Source organism: Poeciliopsis prolifica, unplaced genomic scaffold (assembly GCF_027474105.1).
Source record: "Poeciliopsis prolifica strain line A6 unplaced genomic scaffold, Auburn_PproV2 SCAFFOLD049, whole genome shotgun sequence".
In the NCBI taxonomy this organism is placed as follows: domain Eukaryota; kingdom Metazoa; phylum Chordata; class Actinopteri; order Cyprinodontiformes; family Poeciliidae; genus Poeciliopsis; species Poeciliopsis prolifica.
The window spans coordinates 2,060,732-2,082,167 of record NW_026562424.1 but is presented as its reverse complement, the minus strand read 5'-3'; the positions used below and the strand labels follow the sequence as shown (position 1 = coordinate 2,082,167).

The 21,436-nt window shown below is 37.0% G+C and overlaps 1 protein-coding gene across 2 annotated transcripts; it reads left to right on the top strand.

Annotated features, from left to right (window-relative positions):
- The first annotated feature begins 1,492 nt into the window (after positions 1–1,492).
- On the top strand, positions 1,493–21,405 carry LOC129377761 (actin-binding LIM protein 1-like). Of its 2 annotated transcripts, XM_055057903.1 has the most exons (19): positions 1,493–1,810; positions 6,160–6,300; positions 9,804–9,987; positions 10,072–10,175; positions 10,803–10,929; positions 11,052–11,145; positions 11,549–11,636; positions 12,461–12,519; positions 12,655–12,711; positions 14,182–14,259; positions 15,277–15,441; positions 16,385–16,414; positions 16,496–16,619; positions 18,183–18,247; positions 18,866–18,911; positions 19,014–19,021; positions 19,597–19,671; positions 19,897–19,977; positions 20,408–21,405. In XM_055057903.1, exons 1-19 carry the CDS (start codon positions 1,555–1,557, stop codon positions 20,519–20,521), a joined length of 1,896 nt encoding a protein of 631 aa, XP_054913878.1. In that variant the 5' UTR covers positions 1,493–1,554; the 3' UTR covers positions 20,522–21,405. The 2 variants fall into 2 exon arrangements, with proteins under 2 accessions (XP_054913878.1, XP_054913877.1); XM_055057902.1 differs by lacking the exons at positions 12,655–12,711; positions 19,897–19,977; positions 20,408–21,405 and having other exon boundaries at positions 19,014–19,671.
- Positions 21,406–21,436: the final 31 nt, after the last annotated feature.

Here is a 21,436-nt window from a genome sequence, read left to right as displayed (position 1 = left end):
TTTGTTACTTTTTCATTTGTCTTACTTCACACATTATTCTTTATTTTAAAAAAACAATTAAATAAATTAATATAAAGAGAAGAACTTTTTTCCCACCTCCCCCTTATAAAACATTTCTATTCAGAAATAAATCCTCTGGTTTACACTCACTAGTTGTCATGTTGTGTTCATCCAGACCACCAGGGGGAGCGCTTTGCTCATTTTCATTTCTCTCAGCCTCTTCATTACATCAAGCTGTCACCTCCTCCAAGCATTCAGACTCTTTAAAATACCAAACTGTCCAGATAAATATAGGGACTACGGAGCGCCTCTGTTAGCTGTTTCTCCATCTGCTTCCACTTAAATGCAGATTAATTAACCGCTAATTAATCTGCAGCTCAAAAACATCTTAACACACAGAAGCTCATTTTAGTGTAAGATGGCAGAAATTATCGTGTTTTTGTGGTAAAACCCCTGCAGAAACACAAAACTACCAAATACTTTCGGTCTCATTTGAGTTCCGTACACATGCCTTAAATATTGATGTAAAAAGTTCTAGTTATTTCAGCTGTAAACATGGAAACAATGTTCAAAGTGAAATACTCTGCAGGTGGAACTAGGACGGGGTTGCTAGGTAACGGACGGGGTTGCAAGGTAATGGACGGGGTTGCTAGGTAACGGACGGGGTTGCTAGGTAACTGTGTCAATAAAACTATAACTTTTTCATCAATATTAAGAAATTATTGACTTTGAACAAGATGCTATTTCCTGATGGAAAGTTATTAGTTAGTCGGTTTTGTCTTATTTCAAACATACTGAGATATTTACAATTAAAACTAGATGAAAATACTTTGTGTTTTTTTTAAGTGTACATGCTGCTCCTTTGGTAGAAAAAACTAAATGTCAGCAAATGTTTTTGGGTCTAGTTTCTAGTAGAAACATCTAAATACATTTGATATAAAAATGTTACTAATCGACTTGGTAGCATTTATTCAGCAAGATGTAAAAGCTTGGCAATAATTAATCAATATTGATTATAAAGTTGGTCCCACTAACAGATTATTTACTCTAACAGGAGAAAATGTCTCGTAATGTAAGTGAAATAATGTTCAACTAGAACTTTTTCATATAGGAGTTATTGACAAAAATAAGCGCTTATATTTGCTGAAAAGTTACTTATAAGTTAGTTTTGTCTTATTTTACGTGTAATAAGATGTTTGCACTACAAAGTAGACGAAACATTCTTGGTAATATGTTGTGTTTTTGCAGTGTAGTTAAATAATCACAGCATGAGGTGAAACGTCTCAAACTGAGGAGAGAAGGTTACCTGAATTTAAAACCTCTGAAGAGAAACCCTAAATATACCTCACCTAATCTGCTTAGGGGGCTTGTAGTAGGAGTTAGCCTTTGTCCTGATGGAAAACACACACACACACACACACACACACACACACACACACCACACACACACACACACACACACACACACACACACTGACAATGATAAGGAGTCAGAGAGCAGCCGAGCCTGAAGAGTGCTGCCTGGTTTCAGACGCGGTCCGTCCGGCTGGAAGCATGAACCGCTCCGGCCTCCTGAACCTCAACAGCCTGGGGAAGCTGTGCGGCTCCGGCAACAGCAGCGACATGGTGATCCTGGACCGGGTCAAGAGGAAGAACTCTGTCAGGCGCATGTCCATCATCGAGGACGGGCAGCTGGCCGAGGTCCTCTACCTCATCCCCAAGCAGTGCATGATGGAGCAGCTGCCCTTCATCAACCCAGACGACTACATCGTCTGTGAGAAGCTGGCTGGGATTCCTGCAGAGGTCTCAGGTCAGGTCCTGCTACACTGTAAAACACAGCCAGTCAACTTGGTTTAACTTCTAGAGCAACAATATTTGTGCTCTTGAAAGAACACAAAAGTAACTTACAAATAACTTTTTCATCAATATTAAGGAAATCTTGACTCAAAGAAAGCTCCTATAATTTGCTGAAAAGTTTCTTGTCTTCTATCCAGTGGACTAAGATACTTGCACTAACACAAGACCAAAAATATTTGGTAAGATTTTGTGTTTTTGCAGTGATTTTATTACAAATAGGACAGAACTAACTCACAAGAAATAGGAGATTGTTTAAAGTCAATAATTCCTCAACACTCATGGAAAAAGTTCTTGTTCCACTGGCAGATTATTTCACTTAATGAAATGTAAAAAATGGGCAAAATATCTTGCTGTTAGTGAAATAGTTTTCCAAAGGAGCTGGAATAAAAACACTCCGCCAGTTTTTGACCAAAACTTATTTTGGTTTCTGCAAATCGAGCCGTTTCAACAAACTCCAGAATATAACGTCACAGATCAGCAGACACTGCCGCGTTACCTAGCAACCCCAGCAGACACTGTGCCGTTACCTAGCAACCCCACCAGAATTCCACCCGTTACCTAGCAACCCCAGCAGAATTCCGCCCGCTACCTAGCAACCCAATCTGAGCTCCAGCACATTTTGTAAGCTGCTTTTACTGCTGAACTAAAGAAACTTTGAATTAATTTTCTCATTTATTGAAGCTGAAGCATCATAATCAGTCAGACCTTTATGAAATGAAGGAGGGTCATTTCTCCCAGCGGATGGGCCGCCTGACTTCCTCCCTTGTCATCACAGATGAGGTCATGGATCAGACAGACAACAGAATTTAACTCACACACACACACACACACACACACACACACACACACACACACACACACACCACACACACACACACACACACACACACACACACACACACACACACACTCACACACACACACACACACACACACACACACACACACACCCTGTGTGTTTTCAGACCGCCCCCTTTCCTCTCGCAGCAGCAGTTCGTTGGTTTAGTCTCTTCGCTCTGGGAACAATCAGCAGTCATGAAACAGAAAGGTAAAATCTCCCAACTTCTCTCTGCAAATGCAAACTTTATTATTTGTTTTTTAATTTATTAGGATTATTTACACTTTATATCTACAGTTTTTTAAACTGCAGCAGGGTTGACGTTTGGAGACGAATCAGCAAAATAAACAATAAGATTAGAGGCACAAAAGCTTCTTTAGTGAAACAAGATGGTTTGTTTTCAAAATACCAGGAAATGTATTTAGATTTTGAAATCAAAGAACAGAAATTTTATATTTGTTTTTAAATTCTTATTAAGAAAATTGCAGTCAAAAATGCATAAAAAGAAAAGTTTTAATTTGTATTCACTTTACATCAAGATGTTTCTTATTTCTTTAGTATTTTGGGTCAAAGTTGAGAAATTGAACAAATATTCAAAATTTTCCATTCTCTGTTCATTTTTTTTCTTTTATTTTGCTTCATACTTAAAAAAAGGAGTTTGTCTTGGTCTTTAGACGCCTTTTAAACTGAAATTTTTCAGTAAGTTGAATAAAAATGTTTAGTTTTGTGGATTCTTGGAACAAAACGATACGATTCAAATACAGTTTTAAAACTTCCTTGAGATTCTTCAACCTCTGCTGTGGAAATGCTAGAAAACCAACTTCCAGTGATAAAACGCTGCCAAGTGGGTAAAAGTGCAAGGACAGCAGAAGTTATTGTGATGTTAGAGCCGTCTCTCACTGCAGCGTTGTACTTTTTAGGATTATAGAACATGAAGACACATGTTCCATTATCACTGTGCAATCTGAGAGAAATTATTGTTGAAGGGTCAGTTTAACACCTCAGTTAACCCCATGAAAGCCAATATTTATACTTTAATATAAACTTTACTTTTTGTCAATAAATATCCATAAAATATAAACTGAGTGCTTCCTCCTGATAGTCCGGTACTCGGTTCGATTTGGGACCAAAGTTGCAACATTTGTTACGTTTCCTGCTGCGGTTCTCTTTCACACGGCACTGTCAAATGATCCAAACTAATTGGAAAAAGTTGTTCCCCTCCTCGCCTATGGGGGCGCTGCAGCAAGAGCCACTGAAGGAAACGACATTAAAACCTCTGAAGAAGACACTGAGCGCATCTTCCTCCTTCACAAAATGTAAACAAAAATGGAGCTGTCAGGTTTCTCCTGCTAGTGCTGGGCTATCATGTTTCCTTGGTTGTATTTACCCAGAATGCCTTGCGCTGTAGTCCACTTCCTGCTTTTGTAGCGGGCTTCAGTTCGCTGGGCATTCACATACACCTTTAAACCGCACCAGAGTTCACTTCAGCCATAGGGAGACTGAGATTTGTAGGCGGACCAGAGTTTGTTTTCTCCCCAACTGAACGGGATAAATGCACTGAAGGTTCACTCAGCTCGGCATGCTGGATGCTTAAAACTGACAGTGAAATTGGCAGCTTGAACTAATGCTTGCCCGACCTCTGGCAATCTGTAGGGATCTGAAATTTAATTCACAGAGACTCAGTTGATTGTTATGAGGGGAAAAAGCCAAAAACAAAAACCGATGCAAAAATTTTTACTTTCGGAAGTTTTCTGAGTTTAAAAGGTCAAAATTTCAAAGTGTTTTCTAGAAAATTTCTGAAAATTTAACACAGGTTTTGTTTTTCATGTTGTCTTTTAATACACACCCATATTATGTATATTGCTAAAAATATCCTATTCAGTTGCACATTCCTTAGATCAAGGTATTTCTAATAATGAACATTGTTTTATCCTTAATAATAATTTTATCCTTATTCCGCAATATATTATTTTTACTTTTGTTTATTTTTTAGATACTTTAAATTTGTGTGAATTTACACCTTGATGTTGCCCTTGACATGGCATTATGGAGTGTCTTTCATAAAATTGCATTAAAACCCACTGGAGTGTGAAACTTAAACTCGAATATTAATAGAACAAAGTGAAAAGAAGCAATCCTCCCTCACTCCCGCTTTATCTTCGGCTTTTTATAGCTGCAGATAATGGTGAGCGACGAGCCGCCCCCTCTCCGGTTTCTCTCCATTTGCCGTCTTTCTAAATTGAACATTTGTTAATACCTGACACCAGATCAGCTTCTTCACAGACCTTAGCGGCGGAGAAAGAAACGTTTGAATGATATAAAGTCTATAACGCGTCCTAAAGTCAAAATTATCACAATAAGTTCAGTTTTATAGTGAACAGTGAGAAACTGCCGTTTAATCACAGGATCTGCCGTTTAATTGCCAGGAAAAACCCCCAGAAAATTTTGATTAATCAGAAATTTTCTAGAAAAAAAGAAGAAAATTTATGAGCTTAGCAAGTGAAAATTTGCTAGAAAATTCTCAGACTTTGAGGTTAATATCAGAAAAATATTGTAAATGGTTTCAAAAGACAAAAAGTTAAAAATTTTAAACTCAGATATGAATATAAATGAATAAATGTAATTCATCGTGGATTGCCAATGAAAAGTTCAAATGCAATTGAAAGAAGTAAAACAAATGGACATAGTAAACCTTTATGCGACAGACTGGTGACCTGTCCAGGTGACCCCGCCTCTCGCCCGAACGCAGCTGGAGAGGCACCTGCACCTCCCGACCCCGTTAGGGAGAAGGGTGATCAGAAAATGGATGGATGGATAAACCTTTAGTTTTTATTTATTTTTTTATTATTTCTTCCTATTTTTTACACGTTGACCAGAGACTCCACTCTATGTGGATTTAGCTGCACTAAATTTAAAACTCTGAATTGGATGAGTTGTAAAATTCGTCTTTAAACTAACCGACAGGAGGAAGTTTGGTTCATAAATAAGTACATTTCCATTTGGATTTTCTCCCAATCAGAGTTTGGATTCTAGTGAAAAATCATCTGCTTACTTGTCCAGACTCTTTGCTCTTGTAACATGGCTGAATGTGACGCCGCAACGCAGCCTGAATTTACTAAACAGTTAAGAAGGGCGATGCGCGTCCTTCAGTTGATGGGATTTATCAGAGTAACAACAAAGCCTCGAGTTCATTAAAGTTCCTCTGATCCCAGAGTTGAAGATCTGATGAAGCTCAGAGGAAAAACACAGCAACCTTTATTATTATTCTCAAACTGAAGAGGATTAGACCAGTTTAAATACCAAAACCCATTTAGGATGAACTCTTAGATTTAAAGGCAGATGTTTGGTAGTTTTCTGTCTAAATAAATGTTTTTTTTTAACTACTAGATAAACAATGGATGGAATGTGACAGTTTTTACATGAATCCGCCTCGTCACCAGTGCTTCTGTTTCTTCCCCCCGTAGTGCTGCACGCGCCGGACTGCCAGCCGGGTCCTCCAGCAGGAAAACAGCAAATCCAGTGCTTCAGATGTGGAGCAGTGTGCAAAGGAGAGGCCCTGCGAGTGCAGAGCAGCTACTTCCACCTAAAGTGTTTCACATGCAAGGGTGAGTCAGAAAACAATTTCCTCACCTTTGCACCAAATGACTGCGTCTATTTCAGCCCTGGATGCTGCTGTTGTGTTAGGTAACGCTCACATGCTCCAGTTCAGCTAAACAAGGAGTTATCCCCACATGGAGTTTAAAAATATTGTCAGCAAATCAGTCAGAGTTAAGGATAAACACTTAATAAATTCACATTTTGAATGTTTTTAGTGCTTAAAATAAACATTTAGCCGTTTTTTGGCAATAAGATAATGTTTATTGGTGTCTGGAAAACAAGCCGTTTCAAAAACCTTCCGAATGTAACGACACAAATCAGCAGATACTGGAAAAGACAAGTGTTAAGTTGATTTACCATCCAGAATCCACTTGCTGTGTTTTTATTGGTTGTGGAGGAGGCCCCACTTCTGCTTTTCAAGGATGTACAGTTGTGTTATTGTGCATCTGTTTGCAGCCATTTTCAAATGTTTTTGTAAACGGTGAGTTGAGGGGTGTGGCCAGTAGCAGCTCCGCTACTAAAGCACAAAATGATATTGATGAAAAAGTTGCAGTTTCACTGGCAGATTATTACATTTTGGGAAAATTAGAAGTTAACTTATAACCAGTTTCACTTTTTATTAGTGAAATAATCAGCCAGTGAAAATAGAACATCTATTTTAAGGAATTATTGACTCAAAATAAACTGCTATATTTGCTGAAAAGTTCCTTATAAATTAGTTTTATGAAGAAGTGTACAGAGCTATAAAACAGACCAAAACTCTTAGTAGATTTTGTGTTTTTGTTGAGTTATTTGGATTTAAAGTGACAACACGCCTGAAAACTAATTATTCTCAGAATATACAGAGCTGATTGGATTAAAATCTCATTATCTAAGAGTGAAAAAATGTGAACATGTTCTGTGTAGACCATAGTCCTATCCTGACCTGTGTATGGAAGCACTTTTACCATATATTTCACAAGCGAAGAGCTAAATGTAACCCAGGCTTTATTGTATTTTTGTTAACAAACTGCAATGGATCGATCCCCTTTAAGCCTCGTGAATCTGAATTTATTCCAATCATCTGGAACGGGTTGTTGTGAGATCCTCCTGGGTTTGCAGTCAGCAGAGTTTCTCCGCTTCATAGCGGACATATTTCCTGCAGCGAGCCTTTGTCCCGACTAATCAGTCCTGACAAGCTGCTCATGTTGTTGCTCTGCTGTTTACGGCCTGGGAAAAAAACAAAGACACTTTCAACAGGAGAAAAACTCTGAATCTGTAGAAATGTGGATTTAAATGTTTCGAATCAGATGAGTGTCACATATCAGGCTAATCGGGAGTTGCAGTTCTTGTATGTTTTTGTAAATTAATATGGTGGAAATATTTATGAAGTATTTTTGGTGCAGTTTCTAATGTAAATATCTTAATTCAGTTGAAATAAGATAAAATTAACTTACAAGTAACTTTTTACCAAGATATATGAGCCTGTTTTAAGTGAATTAAGCATTTATGTTGATGACAAAATATTAGTTTCACTTCCATACTTTTCACTTATAAGATGGGAAAAATGTCTTAATAATCTAAAACAAACTCTTTTATCTTGCTGCCGGTAGCGTTGACTCATTTCAGGTGTTCTAGAATATTTGCAATAAAAACTAGGCCGAAATACTCTGCAAGGTTTTGTGATTTTGAAGTGGAATAAATAAACAGTCATAGGAAGAAAGCGATTTAAATCCTAGTTTTTCTCTGAGTGAGTCTCAGCGGACCAGAATAGAGCGGCGTAAATCTGTTTCTGGCATCCCGGCGCATTCTGAAGGACAGAGTATCAAATGTCTGCAAACAAGTGGAGAGGAAAGCAGGTCAGTGGCAGCTGCCACTTAGCTGACAGAGACAGAGATTTACATCCATGACCCGATCAGCGACGTTTCAGAAGGTCTGGCCAAACAGACGAATCTTTTTCATTAGATTGACAATGTGTGATTACATTCAGCTGTTTGCAGGGAGTCCTAAATGTGACAACAGTCTGATAAAAGACGATACTTCAAACTGTGAAACCTAAGCTTACTTCTGAAGATTTCTATGAGAAATTAGACAGTGTTCCTTCATCCATCACTTTCAGGTACAACAACCTGACATTAAACTAATTTTATATATAGACTTTAACTATGACGTTTTTACAGTTACGCAACCATGAATAAACAGCAATATTTTGGTTTGTTTAGGATGTCATAGAAGGAAAACAAAAATATTGTTCATTTTTCAGTGATATTTTCACCATGTCATTCATTTTGTGGTTACATATTAAATATTTACTTTCCAAGCTAAATAGTTAGCTTCAATCTAAATATTTAGCTTGCTTTCTAAATACTTAGATTGTAAGATAAATATTTAGCTTGCTAGCTACTAGCTAAGTACTTAGCCTGCTAAGTACATAGTTAGCAAGCTAACTAAATATGTTATCTAAATATTTATCCAGCAAGCTAAGTACATAGCTTACTAACTAGCTAAGTATTTGAACAAGATTAATCCAAAGACATTAATCAGTATAAACTTGTTAACTAGCTAAACATTTAGCTTGCTTGCTGAATGTTTACATTGTGGGTTAAATATTTAGTTAGCAATAATTAGTTGAGGCTAGTTGAGACCAATGGACCAGACTAAAAACCAGGTTTTGGTAAAAGGTGACAGAAAATAAATTGTGCAAATGGAAATGATTATTTTTCATTATTATTATTGTTTTAATGTGTCATGCGATTAATTCAGTGCTTCTCAATTATTTTCCGTTACGCCCCCCCTAGCAAGAAGAAAACTATTCGCGCCCCCCACTCCCCACCGTGACTATCCATCTCTGCATAACATTTTTCCTTATTAACATATTTTCGCTGAAAAAACTCTAGCGGCTTATCGGCGTGATTGGGATGTAACGTATTTAAGTGACGCGCTAATTTATTTGGCTTCATGCTGTCCGCTGCGAGCATTTTTAGACACAGCAAACACACCGGTCTTTCCTCTTCTCCAACTGTAGTCACAGTGAAGCCAAGCGCTAAATACGCTTCGTCGTATTTCCTCTTCTTAGCTTTCGGTTGACTTTCTGTTGTCTCATTATCTTTGTCTCTCTCCGCTTTTCTTTTCATCCCTGTTAAAAACTTTTTCATGTTGGGGGTTGTTGAATAACGGAAGCCATAGACAGAACGCAGTCGGAGCTTTTTGTTGACTTAACACTGCTAACCAAGGCAAACCTGTTGTCTTGTAAGTCGTAAAATGTTGCACTGTCGCAAACGTGACAGAAGTAACAATGAGAGCGCCACTGCCGCCTACTGTGCGCAATTACACTTTATACTAGTTCGGCCAAAAAAAAGCCTGTTCCCCAGGATCACGCGCCCCCCCAGGTATCGCACCGCGCCCCCCAAAGGGGCCCGCCCCACTATTTGAGAAGCACTGGATTAATTAATTGTTTTGCTAACAATAAATACTAAACGATACGATGTCCAGCAGCTGAAGCAGATTTTTTTAATGCCTGCCTTCCCCCCAGTGTGCGGCTGTGATCTGGCTCTGAGCGGCTTCTTCATGAGGAGCGGCGACTGCCTCTGCCCGGTGGACTTCCAGCGCCTCCACGGCACGCCGTGCACCAGCTGCGGCGAATTCGTGGAGGGGGAGGTGGTCACCGTCCTGGGAAAGTCCTACCACCCGGCCTGCTTCGTGTGCACCATGTGCAAGTAATGAAACACAACAATCTGTCAGCTTTAGGTTGAGGGAGGGACGGTTTGGTCTCATCTATGTTTGTTTTCTCTGCATCTCAGGCAGCCCTTCCCTGCAGGCGACTTTGTCACCTTCAGGGGAAAAAAATGTCTCTGTCAGCGCTGCAATGAACCTGCGTCTCCTAATCCCATCCGACATCCCAACAGTGAGTAGTTATATTCTCACTTTCATGTGAAATATAATAAATCCTGAACTTTGTTCCTCTAAACCTTCAGAGGAACAAAGATTGCAGCCCTTAGGCTGCAAATAAGATCACATCACTGTTTGGTAACAGTCAAACTTAACTGAATGAAATTTGAAAGCTTCTGTAATTTGTGTTTTCTTCAGTTAATATTTAAGTGAATCAATAAGTTAATTTATACAGAAGCAAAACAATTAGAGCCACTTGAACAAAATTGTGTCATTACATAACTTGGTCAGAACACTTTCATATAGAAATACAACACTGTGGAACTTATGTATGGAGGACCAAAACTGACGTAAATAAAAATGAAAGCAGATATATATATATATTCTTTTATGTTTGATTTATGGAGGGGTTTTTTGTCTAGAAATGTAGATGTATATTGTTTTCCTTTTCCTAATACTCACATAATTACTGTTTGCAGTTTAAGAGGAAGTGAAGTTCACAGTATTGTCACCATCTTTTGCTTCTTATAAGTAAAATTTCTGCTCTTTAGGTCTCAGAATGAACCATGTAGTTAATTCCTCAACCTCATCTGAATTAATGAAGTATTTTTGAATGTGAGTATTTTGTGTTTTTGTCCGTCAGATTGTTCTGGTTGCGGCAGAGACATTAAGAACGGCCAGGCTCTGTTGGCGCTGGGAGCTCAGTGGCACCTCGGCTGCTTCAAATGTACATCCTGCAGGAAGACCCTGAGTGGGGAGTACATCAATAAGTAAGTACACCCCCTTCCCTTCACGCTTTCCTGTAGGTTTGTCTTATTTAGCTAACTTTGATAAACCAAAGATATTTTCTACAATCTGAACCTACCAGAAAGTGTGTGCTCTCTTGTGTCAGGGATGGCTTCCCGTACTGCGAGAGAGACTACCAGGCTCAGTTTGGGGTCAAATGTGAAGCGTGTCAGAGGTTCATAACAGGAAAAGTCCTTGAGGTGAGAAAGGTCATATTGTTTTAGCAACATTTATTTTAGTCCGTTTTTATCTGGGTCTCAGCTGCTTCTGTAAACACATGAGAATCTGTAGAAATGTGGATTTAAATGATGCTTTAAAACCTCCCAGTTGTTTGTTTTCTGAGAATAAATTGATGTATTTCAGTGTTTGGAACTGGAGCCTTTTCTAAAACCTCCCAAATGTGAAGTCACATTAGACTGGCTATGCGCTGTTATCTAGCAACCACCGGCCAAAAATGTCATTATTTAAGAATGATTTTAAGCAAAAAATCTAATGAATATGTTTGGTATGGACCACAGATCCTGTGTTTTTACACTGATGACAATAATGGAACATTAAACGATATGATCGAATCAGCCTGATCCGCCTGTTTCCTGTTTGAAGGCTGGAGAACGACACTATCACCCCGGCTGCGCAAAATGCAGCCGATGTGGCAAAACGTTCACAGAAGGAGAGGAAATGTACGTACAGGGTGAGTAGAGCCGGCGACACGGCTTGAACATAACATTACACATCTGATTTTAATCCATTTCCACCCTTAATTTTTCTTCTAAAGAATGAATGATAAATGACAAAGTATTTTTAAAAAGTGGCTTTGTACAGTATTAAGCTACAATTTTTCAAAATTGTGTATATGGTCATACATTCCCGAGTTTAAAACAATAAAATTTAGCTTGAAAACTCAGAATTTTTTAATTAAGAAACAAGAAATTCATTTGTCTAAAAACTAAAAAAAGAATTGCTTAAAAACCTGAAATTTATTGATTTTTCAAAACATTTTTCTGACTTTTAAAACTTGTTTCAGGAGACATTATGTCAGAAATAACATTTTTGTTATATCTGAAATGGCTCTAACACTTCATAATTTCACCAAGTATAAATTCACAAAATGCTCAACAAGTAAAAATAAGTTTTAATTTTTCATAAAATTACTACTTTATTCTCCTAACATTACGACGTATTCCGGTAATATCAAAACTGAATTCTCTTATTAATCCACTGTATTCAGGTACAGCTGTATTCTTGTAATATTCAGATTTTATTCAAATAAAAATAATAAAAAATGAAATCATAGCCTGACCCTAAAATGTTGTGGTGAAGTTTAAATAAATAGACTGTCAAACAAGATGGCCGCCGTGAACTGTGGAAAACCAAGAAGTAAAAAAATCTAAATTTTCCAAAAATAAAATCTTCATAACTTTCACTGAATCAATGGAACTGATTTATTTCCCAACCGTTCCTCTTGGTTTTGGAACGTTTCTGGTTTTTTGAAGCTAAATGTCGACGTTTTCACAGGTTCAACCATCTGGCATCCAAACTGCAAAGACGGCAGCAGAGCGGAGGAGAGCTGCAGGGTGAGCTCACTTAGAAACAGAAAGATTCAAAACCAGAGTCGCGCTTTAGTTTCACCAGCTGTGTGTTTCTCTGGAGCTTCACGCTCTTTACAGTAGCGTCAGCGTCAACATGACGGGTTCACGTTTCCCTTCCAGGTCAGCAGAGCAAAGACTCCATGTCTTGATTTCTTTTTCCCCCCACGTGAACTGAAGGTCATTATTGTTTGGAGTTTGTTTTTCTTCAGCACCAACCGAGTCATTAATAAACAGAAAAAACATTTTGTCATGCAACAACCACTAATCTTTATGAATTTCATTGGGAATTAATGAGAAAGGCTCTGAAAAATGTTTATGCCCTCCTGAGATTAATCTAAATATTTCTGTTTTTGTAGCAAATGCAGAAATATACTCTTCCTGTTTTCTAATACGCCGTCGTACCAAACTGTTGGTTTAACAGATTAAAATCAATAAACATTCAAAAAGATTTTTGAATTGAAAATATTTTCAAATAAAATGTCATTAATTAATTCCAGACTGTAATTAACTGGTCACATAAAATCAAGATAAAGTTTATAATTGCAGTATGACAAAATGTTGGCTGAAACTTAACTGAAGTAAGATTTTTTTTATTGAAAACTGAATAAAAATACTAATTTTTGGCATATTAGTGGTGAGAATTTTTCACTCCTTTACTGATTTTGATGCATGATTTGCTGTTTTTTTCTGATTTTTGTGTTTTGTGCAAATTTTCCTATAGTCACAGCAGCTCCCCAGTTTGCTCTAACTTCCACAGCAAAATTAAGTTTGTAATAAAATTACAGCTCAAACAATTAGAATATAATGAAATGTTTTAATATTTTCTGCCTCATTTCATAAAGTGCAACTCTTGTTATACAGATTAACGGAGCAACAGTCCAGTTTTCACACAGCAGGTCTTGATGCTCAATTCCAGTTTTTTTTTGCTAATAAAAAACATTAAATTTTTTGGTTGTTTCTTCTGATTAAACGTGGCTGAACTCAAACGTCTGTGTGAAAACTTTACGACTCCAAAGTGACCAAAACGCAGAGGAAGCTCAGAGACGTCAGACATCAATGCTCTGTTTACGGAAACAGAAATGTCCGCCGCCGCTTATGGTTCGATTTAAAAATTCACATTTTGTAAGTTTTTGTTTTTCCATTTGGTCTTTAAAACAAAACAAAATAAAAAAACAACAGCCGGCTGATTTTTGGCATTAAATTAAAGTGTTTTGTTGTCTGAGTCGTTTCAACAAACTCCAGAATAGAACGTCACAAATCAGCAGATACTGCCGCGTTACCTAGCAACCCCAGCAGAGACTGCCGCGTTACCTAGCAACCCCAGCAGATACTGCCGCGTTACCTAGCAACCCCAGCAGATACTGCCCGTTACCTAGCAACCCCAGCAGCGCTCCGTGACTTCGGTCCGCTGGTTTTTCCGCTGTTTGCTCTGTACAATGACTGCTGGAAAAGATAGATTGTTTAGTTGTTGACTTACCATCCAGAAACCACTTACTGCAGTCTTGTTAGTTGTGCAGCAGGATCCACTTCTGCTTTTCGAGGCTGTAAGGTTGAACTGACATTCCTCCCTCAATGCACCGACACACTGAATCGTTGCTGCTTGCCACCCTAACCTGAGGAACATTCAGACTGTTCGATGTTCTCCAGCCCAACAGATCGTCATCTGAAAGCTCCTGCTCCCGACCCGGATCCTGCACTCCCAGCAGCCCCGGCAGAACCATCTGTGTAAGTTCTGATGCTGACCCAATTCCAGAATCTTCTCTCACACTGCAAAAACACAAAATCCTACCGAGTACTACGATACCATGGTAATTGGTAGTACTTGGTAGTATAAATAAGACTTAACCAAATGATAAGTAACATTTTAGTACGATATAGGAGTTTGTTTTCAGTAAATAATTCCTCAGTATTTTTAAGAATAAAGCACTAGTATTAATAATACAATGTCTCATATTGTAACTGAAATAATCTGCCAGTGGAAGCCTAGCAACAGCGCGTTGCCGTTGCTAGGCGACGGGCTGGGCTTGGCTGGTGTTGCTAGGTAACAGTGGAACGAGATTTTTTCACCAATATTAAGAGATTTAAAAAAAGCTCCTATGTCTTCTTGAAAAGTTACTTATACAGCAATTTTATCTTATTTTAAGTGAAATAACATATTAGAAACTAGACCTAAATCTATGACAACATCTATGTTTTTTGCAGTGTTCTCCATGTTTTTCAGTGAAACACTTTCATTCAAACAGGGCGGTCACCTGGACGAGGCGATTGTGAAAGATGTTTCATTTTAGAACATTTTATAGGAACTGCATCAGAATCAGTTTCTTCATACTTAGATTTTCTAAATATCTCTGAACCTTGACTGATCGGAAGTAGCTTTTGTTGTTTTGAGAAAATGTGATTTTAGTTTACATTTTCTCCATTAGAGTGAATCGGCCTCATAAGAGGCTCAGCTGCTGGATGAAACAGTGCTTTGGTGTGTTTTCCTGCATTATGCCTTTCTTAAAAGAAGAACTCTTTAATTCCCATCAAAGCACCATGCGAGTCAAAGCCTTGATCTGAACAGAAACAAGTGGAAGAACTGTTAGATTCAGGCTATGAAGTGCCAACGGCGGGGGAGTCATGGTGCTGCGGGATTAAAGCTTGATTCCTCCCTGCTGAGATGTAACCCTGTCAGTTTCCCCTCAGCCTGACCTCCGCTGTCTCTCTGTGTGTGTCTGTGAACGTCTCCGCTCCTTCTTCCAGGCAAGAGTAGATAATGAGATTATTGATTACCGAGACTTAGCAGCAATTCCCAGAGTCAAGGCTATATATGATATAGAGCATCCAGACATGATTTCCTATAAGTCTGTGAACTCCTGCGCTGTGGACGACGGAGGAGACGCTGCGACCGGACGGAGCCTGACGGAGGTAAGGCCTTCAGACACAGACCTGCTTTCACACTTCACAGCATGAAACTGGGATTTTATGTGATCAAAGAACAACTCTAAAGGGAAAAGACATATTCAAGTTTGTTAACAATAATCAATTGAACTGCAAGTATTTTTTCTAGTTTTTATTGTACGTATCTTAGTACAGTTGAAATAAGACAAAACTAACTTACAAGTAACTTTTCAGAAACATATAAGAGCTTAGAGTCAAGAATTCATTGATATTGATGAAAAAGTTCTAGGTCTACTGACACCGTTACCTAGCAACCCCAGCCAAGCCCAGCGCGTTACCTAGCAACCCCAGCCAAGCCCAGCGCGTTACCTAGCAACCCCAGACAAGCCAGCGCATTACCTAGCAACCTGGTTCTAGTTCCATAATATTGATAAATTATTGACTTAATTGGTTGAAAAGTTAGAAAAAATTTGTGACTTTTGAAACTAAAAGTTTTTTGAGATTGATCTCAAATGTTTTTTTTTTTTTTTTTTTTTTTTTGGTGGGCAATTTGATCTTTTCACAATCAGACATTTTCAAGTATTTTCTAAAAAAAGTCTCGAGATTAATCTCATAACTTCTGAGTTTTTTGGTGGAAATTTACTTTTGTTCATATCTGCAGTGGATTTAGACTAACGTATTGTTGATGAAACAAAAAAAAGCAAAAATTCACAGATCCGAATCTTAAGCAGAACACATAGCTAAAGTGCTGCATGTTTGCATTGGACTTTAGTGTTAGCAGAACTAAGGCTTATTATTTGTTAAGTCCTACTGCACCTTTAACATTTCCAATAAAGATGTGTAATAAAATGTTAGCTTTAGATTTAATGCTAAGCTATCTGAGAACAATTTGAGTTTCTTCTGGTTCCTTCTCGTACAGGAAGTTAAGTTTCTGTAACTGCATTGATTTTTCCTCTTTTTTCTGCTTCAGTCACCAGGAAACGTGTCTGAAACCACAGAGGTAAAAACCACCGTCTCACCTCCTGCTCCAGGTTAAAACCCAACCAGTCACTCATCCTCATGTTTTCCATCCATGTTTTAGGAGAGCTTTGAAACGAGACCTTGTGTGCCAAAATCTTTGAGTGACGGTCCGTTTGGAGGTCAAACCATGTGGCGCCAACACAGCTACAGTCCGTCCAGATCGCCGCAGCATTTCCACCGACCAGGTGAAAAACAAACACAGAAATGATTACAGAAAAATACAGTGTTCATTCTTTATTCTCCTTTTCCATCACTTCCTGTATCCATTTAACCTCCTCAACATTACAGGAGGTTCTGACGACCCGGGAACAAAAATGGAGAGTTCTTCCAAAAAACAAAATAAACTTAAATTAGCTTTAATTAAATTTTTAAAATCAACTAAATAATTACCAAGCATTTTGAAAGAAAGTGACCCAAATCCTACTCTTTTAACGAAAATAAATTTGAACAACCAAGCATAACACAATTTAAAAGTAAATAAGTTACATAAATGCTGGTTTGTCAAATAAAATCCCAATAATGTTCATCAAAGTTCCCTTATCTGACTGAATAATATCTTTATTCAGTCATTTTTATTAAATGAGAATATAAGTTTTAACTTTAACAACATTATAGACAAGAAACTTTGAAAATACTTTTTATTAAACTTATTTTAATGGTGTGTTGTGATATTCTAATCTTAAATATTGTTTTCATTGTTTGTAAGCAGAAAATCATCATATCCAACAGAAATAAAGGCTTGAAGACATTAATATGTGGGTAATTTATTTACATAATGAATTAATCAATAATATTCAAATTTATTAAAAATGACTGCAACAAAGAAGATAAAGATTATTTTTCAGGTGAAACAGAAAAATAATCAGAGTGGTCAGAGTCTGGACATGACAGAAAACAATTTTATCTGTTTCTGAGCATTTATTGAATATTTTCTGTTACAGTAAATATTCCAAAGTTTATCTAACCATTGCTAAAGTTGTGTTTGTTTACACCAGCCCTGTTTTTATCCTGTTTGGTATCAATGAGAACAATCAATCAGCAGGAGTCACTGACTGAAGTATTTTCTATTTTTGATATTTTTCAAACACTAAGCAGCAGAAACCCAAACAAAGAAGCAGGAAAATTGAAGGTGCGATTCTGATTGAAACATCCAGAGAAACAAATGTCCTGCTAACTGTTCGTCCTCCTGCCAGCAGATCAAAGCTTGATAAACAGCCAGGTAGAGCTGTAAAGTTACCATTTCTAACCATCATTCAAGTGGCTATTCCAACACTTTCATAAATCTGTGCTATATAAAATATGTTTCGGCTTATGTTGGATCTCAGCTCAGCCGGAGGAAGGAGAAATAACATTAAACAAACCGAGATGTTAAAGGTTTAACAGTTTGGGGTTTATTGTTTGGGTTTAACAAAATAAAAAGGGAAAAAAACAACTACAATCAAAAATACTAAATAAAACAATATTCAGAAAACGACTAGAGTTGTAAACCAAAGAATGTTTCTCTTAAAACTTTCTGCATTACCCAGATTATTGCTGATATTTTTTATGACTCAGGCTGACAGATTTTTTGTTCAGTTGTCGATGACAGTTGAATAGAAACTAGACTAAAATAGTTGGTTTCAATCAAGAGGACAGTCCAGTTTAGTTCTGAAAGTCTGCTTTCCTCTGTAATCTGATCTGTTTCGGGGAATTGAGCCGTAAGTCGTCTCATGAGGAGCTTATCTGTCTGCTGTCTCACTTTCACACAGATCCTGATTCCTCCTCGACCCAAACTGAGTCTCTGCCCGGATTCAGCCACAACTTCCTGAGTTTGGTGAGCAAAACTCGTCTCTGTTCCACCAAAAGAAAGAAAAAATGGCTTTAACTCATCAATCTACTTCGATTTCAGTGACATTTAGAGTTAAATTAACCAGACTGAAATTGATTTATATATGTTTTCAGTTTATATGTATGAAAGGACAATAATAAAATTATATTTTCATGTCATGTAAAGCATGAGATAGAAAATTTTCATTTTCATATCAAGATTGTGATTAAAGGGGCAGTTAACAAATATTTAATCAAATATTAACAAATAGCTGTCTCTACATCTGATGAGCATTTATTAAAATGTAATAATATTTAACGTCTCTTCCCATCAGTATGATGGAGTATTAGCATTACCAAGGAAAAAAATGTAATAGATTAATACAATTAAAAAATTGTAATTCTTAATTATGAGAATAGTCATAAAATTGTGAGAATAAACTTGCATGAAAATAAAGTGATAACATTACAAGAATAAAATTGCAATATAACAAAGTCTCAATATTTTGACTTTATTCTTGTAATACTGTGATGTTATTGCCATAGTTTTTAAATTTTATTCTTGTCATTTTAAAATGAGAAAAATCATAAATGTAAAATTTCTCATGTTTTTCTGCCTTTTAAGCCTCGTTTTCTGCCCGGTTTCCACCTCAGCAGCGCTGACAGATTCAGTAAGTGTTCAGGTTTTATCTCTTCCACATCATTCTTCATGATTTTACCAACTTTTTTAGACATTAATTTCAAACTGGTGTCTTCTTCTTCTCTCCTTTCAGACTTCAAGGTGCGTGAGAGCGACTCCTTCTGGCCGTCCTTTTATCGCCTCGACTCTTCACTGAGTGCAACGGCACTGTGACGAAAAATGATCTACCCTGCAAAAACACAACATCGTACCAAGAATTGTTGGACTGATGCAAATATTTTACTACATGTCCAATAAGACAAAACTAACTTAGAAAAAGCTTTTCAGCAAGAAACAAGAGCTTGTTTTAAGTAAGTAATTATTTAATATTGAAAAAACTTACTAGTTCCACTGGTAGATTATTTCATTTGTAACTAAACATTTTTTCCATATTATTAATGAAATAATCTGCCAGTGGAACAAGAAATAATTTGCCATCAGTATTAAAGGATTATTGATCCTTTATGTTGCTGAAAAGTTACTCATAAGTTAGTTTTTAGACAGAAATACTTGGTAAGATTTATGCTTTTGCAGTGTAAACTTGGATTCATATCAAGCATAATGCTCATTTTATCAATAAAACATCAATGAACTGATGTCTTCTGATAATATTGCTTACCTCACTGCTTACCTGCTGATTCATCGCACCATGACTTCCTGCATGTTTCATAATGTAGCTCACCGCTGATGATCAGCTGCCACTAACCCGAGTGGACAGAGGAGTGTCTATGCCTAATTTATCGGAACCTAAAGCAAGTATTGTTTTATATCTTCTCTATTATCTGTTCAGATTCCTGAGTTCCTCGTTGTATTTCTTACAACATTCTTATCGTCATTCTGCTTGCTATTAACTTCAGTCTTGTTGCTGCTACTTCAGGAGTCATTGCTTAGATTATCTGCTTTGTCACACAAATAGATGTTTAGATGTGAATAAATCTGTCCTTAAAAAGCATCTTCTGCCTGTGTTTGTCTTCAAGGTTTATCCATACGAGCTGCTTAAAGTCTCAAACGGAGGCCGAGTGAAACTCCCCAGGGACGTGGACAGAACGAGACTCGAGGTAAAACAACCAGATTATGATCCGATCCAAATGCAGAATGTGAATCTTCCTTTGGCAGATTCTGCAGATTCACTGCAAAAACACAAAATCGTACCAAGTATTTTTTGGCTAGATATTATTGTAAATATCTTAGTACACTTAGAATAAGATGAAACTAGCTTCCAAGTAGCTTTTCAGCAGGAAATAGGAGCAAGTTTTAAGTCAAAACCTGAGTAAAATGTCACATTTTACTCAGGACTGAGTCACACATCCAACATCAGTGTCTGACCTCACCATTGCTCTCCTTGATTATCATCATTAGATCATTAAACAAAAGCCTTGTGTCTTTCTGTAATACTAAAGCATAAGACACATAATCCTCAGTGTGATGGGTATAATTATATTTACAGTTTTTCTTTCATTTCATTCCCTCCTGCTTTGTTTGTCACAGCGCCACCTATCTCCAGATTCATTCTTTGAAATCTTTGGGATGAAAATCCAGGAATTTGACAAACTTCCGCTTTGGAAGCGTAACGACATGAAGAAGGCGGCGAATCTCTTCTAAATGTTTGTTATTTTTAGACTTTATTTCCTTTTCTTGGTGTTTGATGTTGATATTTGGCTTCACCTTAATTTTAGATTAAACAATTACATATAAATAGTTAATAATTCTAAATTAAAGCCTCAGTTTGCAGCTGTACAGCAGCTGCAAGATCATTTTCATACTTTGATCTCAGAAACTGTTGATGTTGTGTTTATTATGACAGGTTTATTAACAGTTGACAGACATTTACAATTTAATAAATAACTGATTTAGTAAGATTTAATTCCTCCCAATAGAAAACAGTGTTTCTTTTTCTGGAATTTCTAGTTATGACTGTTTAACTTACATATATTTTATAATTTTCCAAATAAACATTTCTGTCCATTCATGAGTGCTAGCTGTTAGCATGTTAGCTTAGCATGTTTAGATTAATACTGGATCGTTCGTAGAGATCAACGTTTTAGTTTAGGATTTAAATAAATGGGTAACAATTGATCCTTTTGGCCTTTGTATTATGTTTGTACTGCTGACAGTTTTTTCTGTTTGTTATGGCCTTTGGAAAATGTACATAAAATCTATTATTTTTAATTATTTCAAGTTTCTTCAGTTACGTAATTTCAGAATCTATTGAATTTATTTCCTATGTTAAGCAGAGAAATTATGCATGGATGACTAACAGAAATACTTTCAAACATGAAACATGAAAACTTAACTCTTTTTACTTGGACATAGAGGCATGTAAACATAGAGTTGATATTTTAGGGAGGAATTGTGTGAGTAAATCATCACTGAAATGTTTAAATTATAAGTAATTTTGTTTGGAGATATTTTTCTTTTCATGTTTTACCACATATGCATCTTAATATTGCTGCTTCGTCACCACTTCAAGCACCAGAAATAAAATCTTCCTTCTTACAAACTGTGTATTTATTTATT

Bases quoted from the DNA above. Each gene is read 5' to 3' on its own strand.
- LOC129377761 (XM_055057903.1), top strand. From the start codon at position 1,555: ATGAACCGCTCCGGCCTCCTGAACCTCAACAGCCTGGGGAAGCTGTGC. The intron at 11,146-11,548 runs GTGAGAAAGGTC...TCCTGTTTGAAG, and splicing joins TAACAGGAAAAGTCCTTGAG to GCTGGAGAACGACACTATCA. The intron at 19,978-20,407 runs GTAAAACAACCA...TGTTTGTCACAG, and splicing joins TGGACAGAACGAGACTCGAG to CGCCACCTATCTCCAGATTC.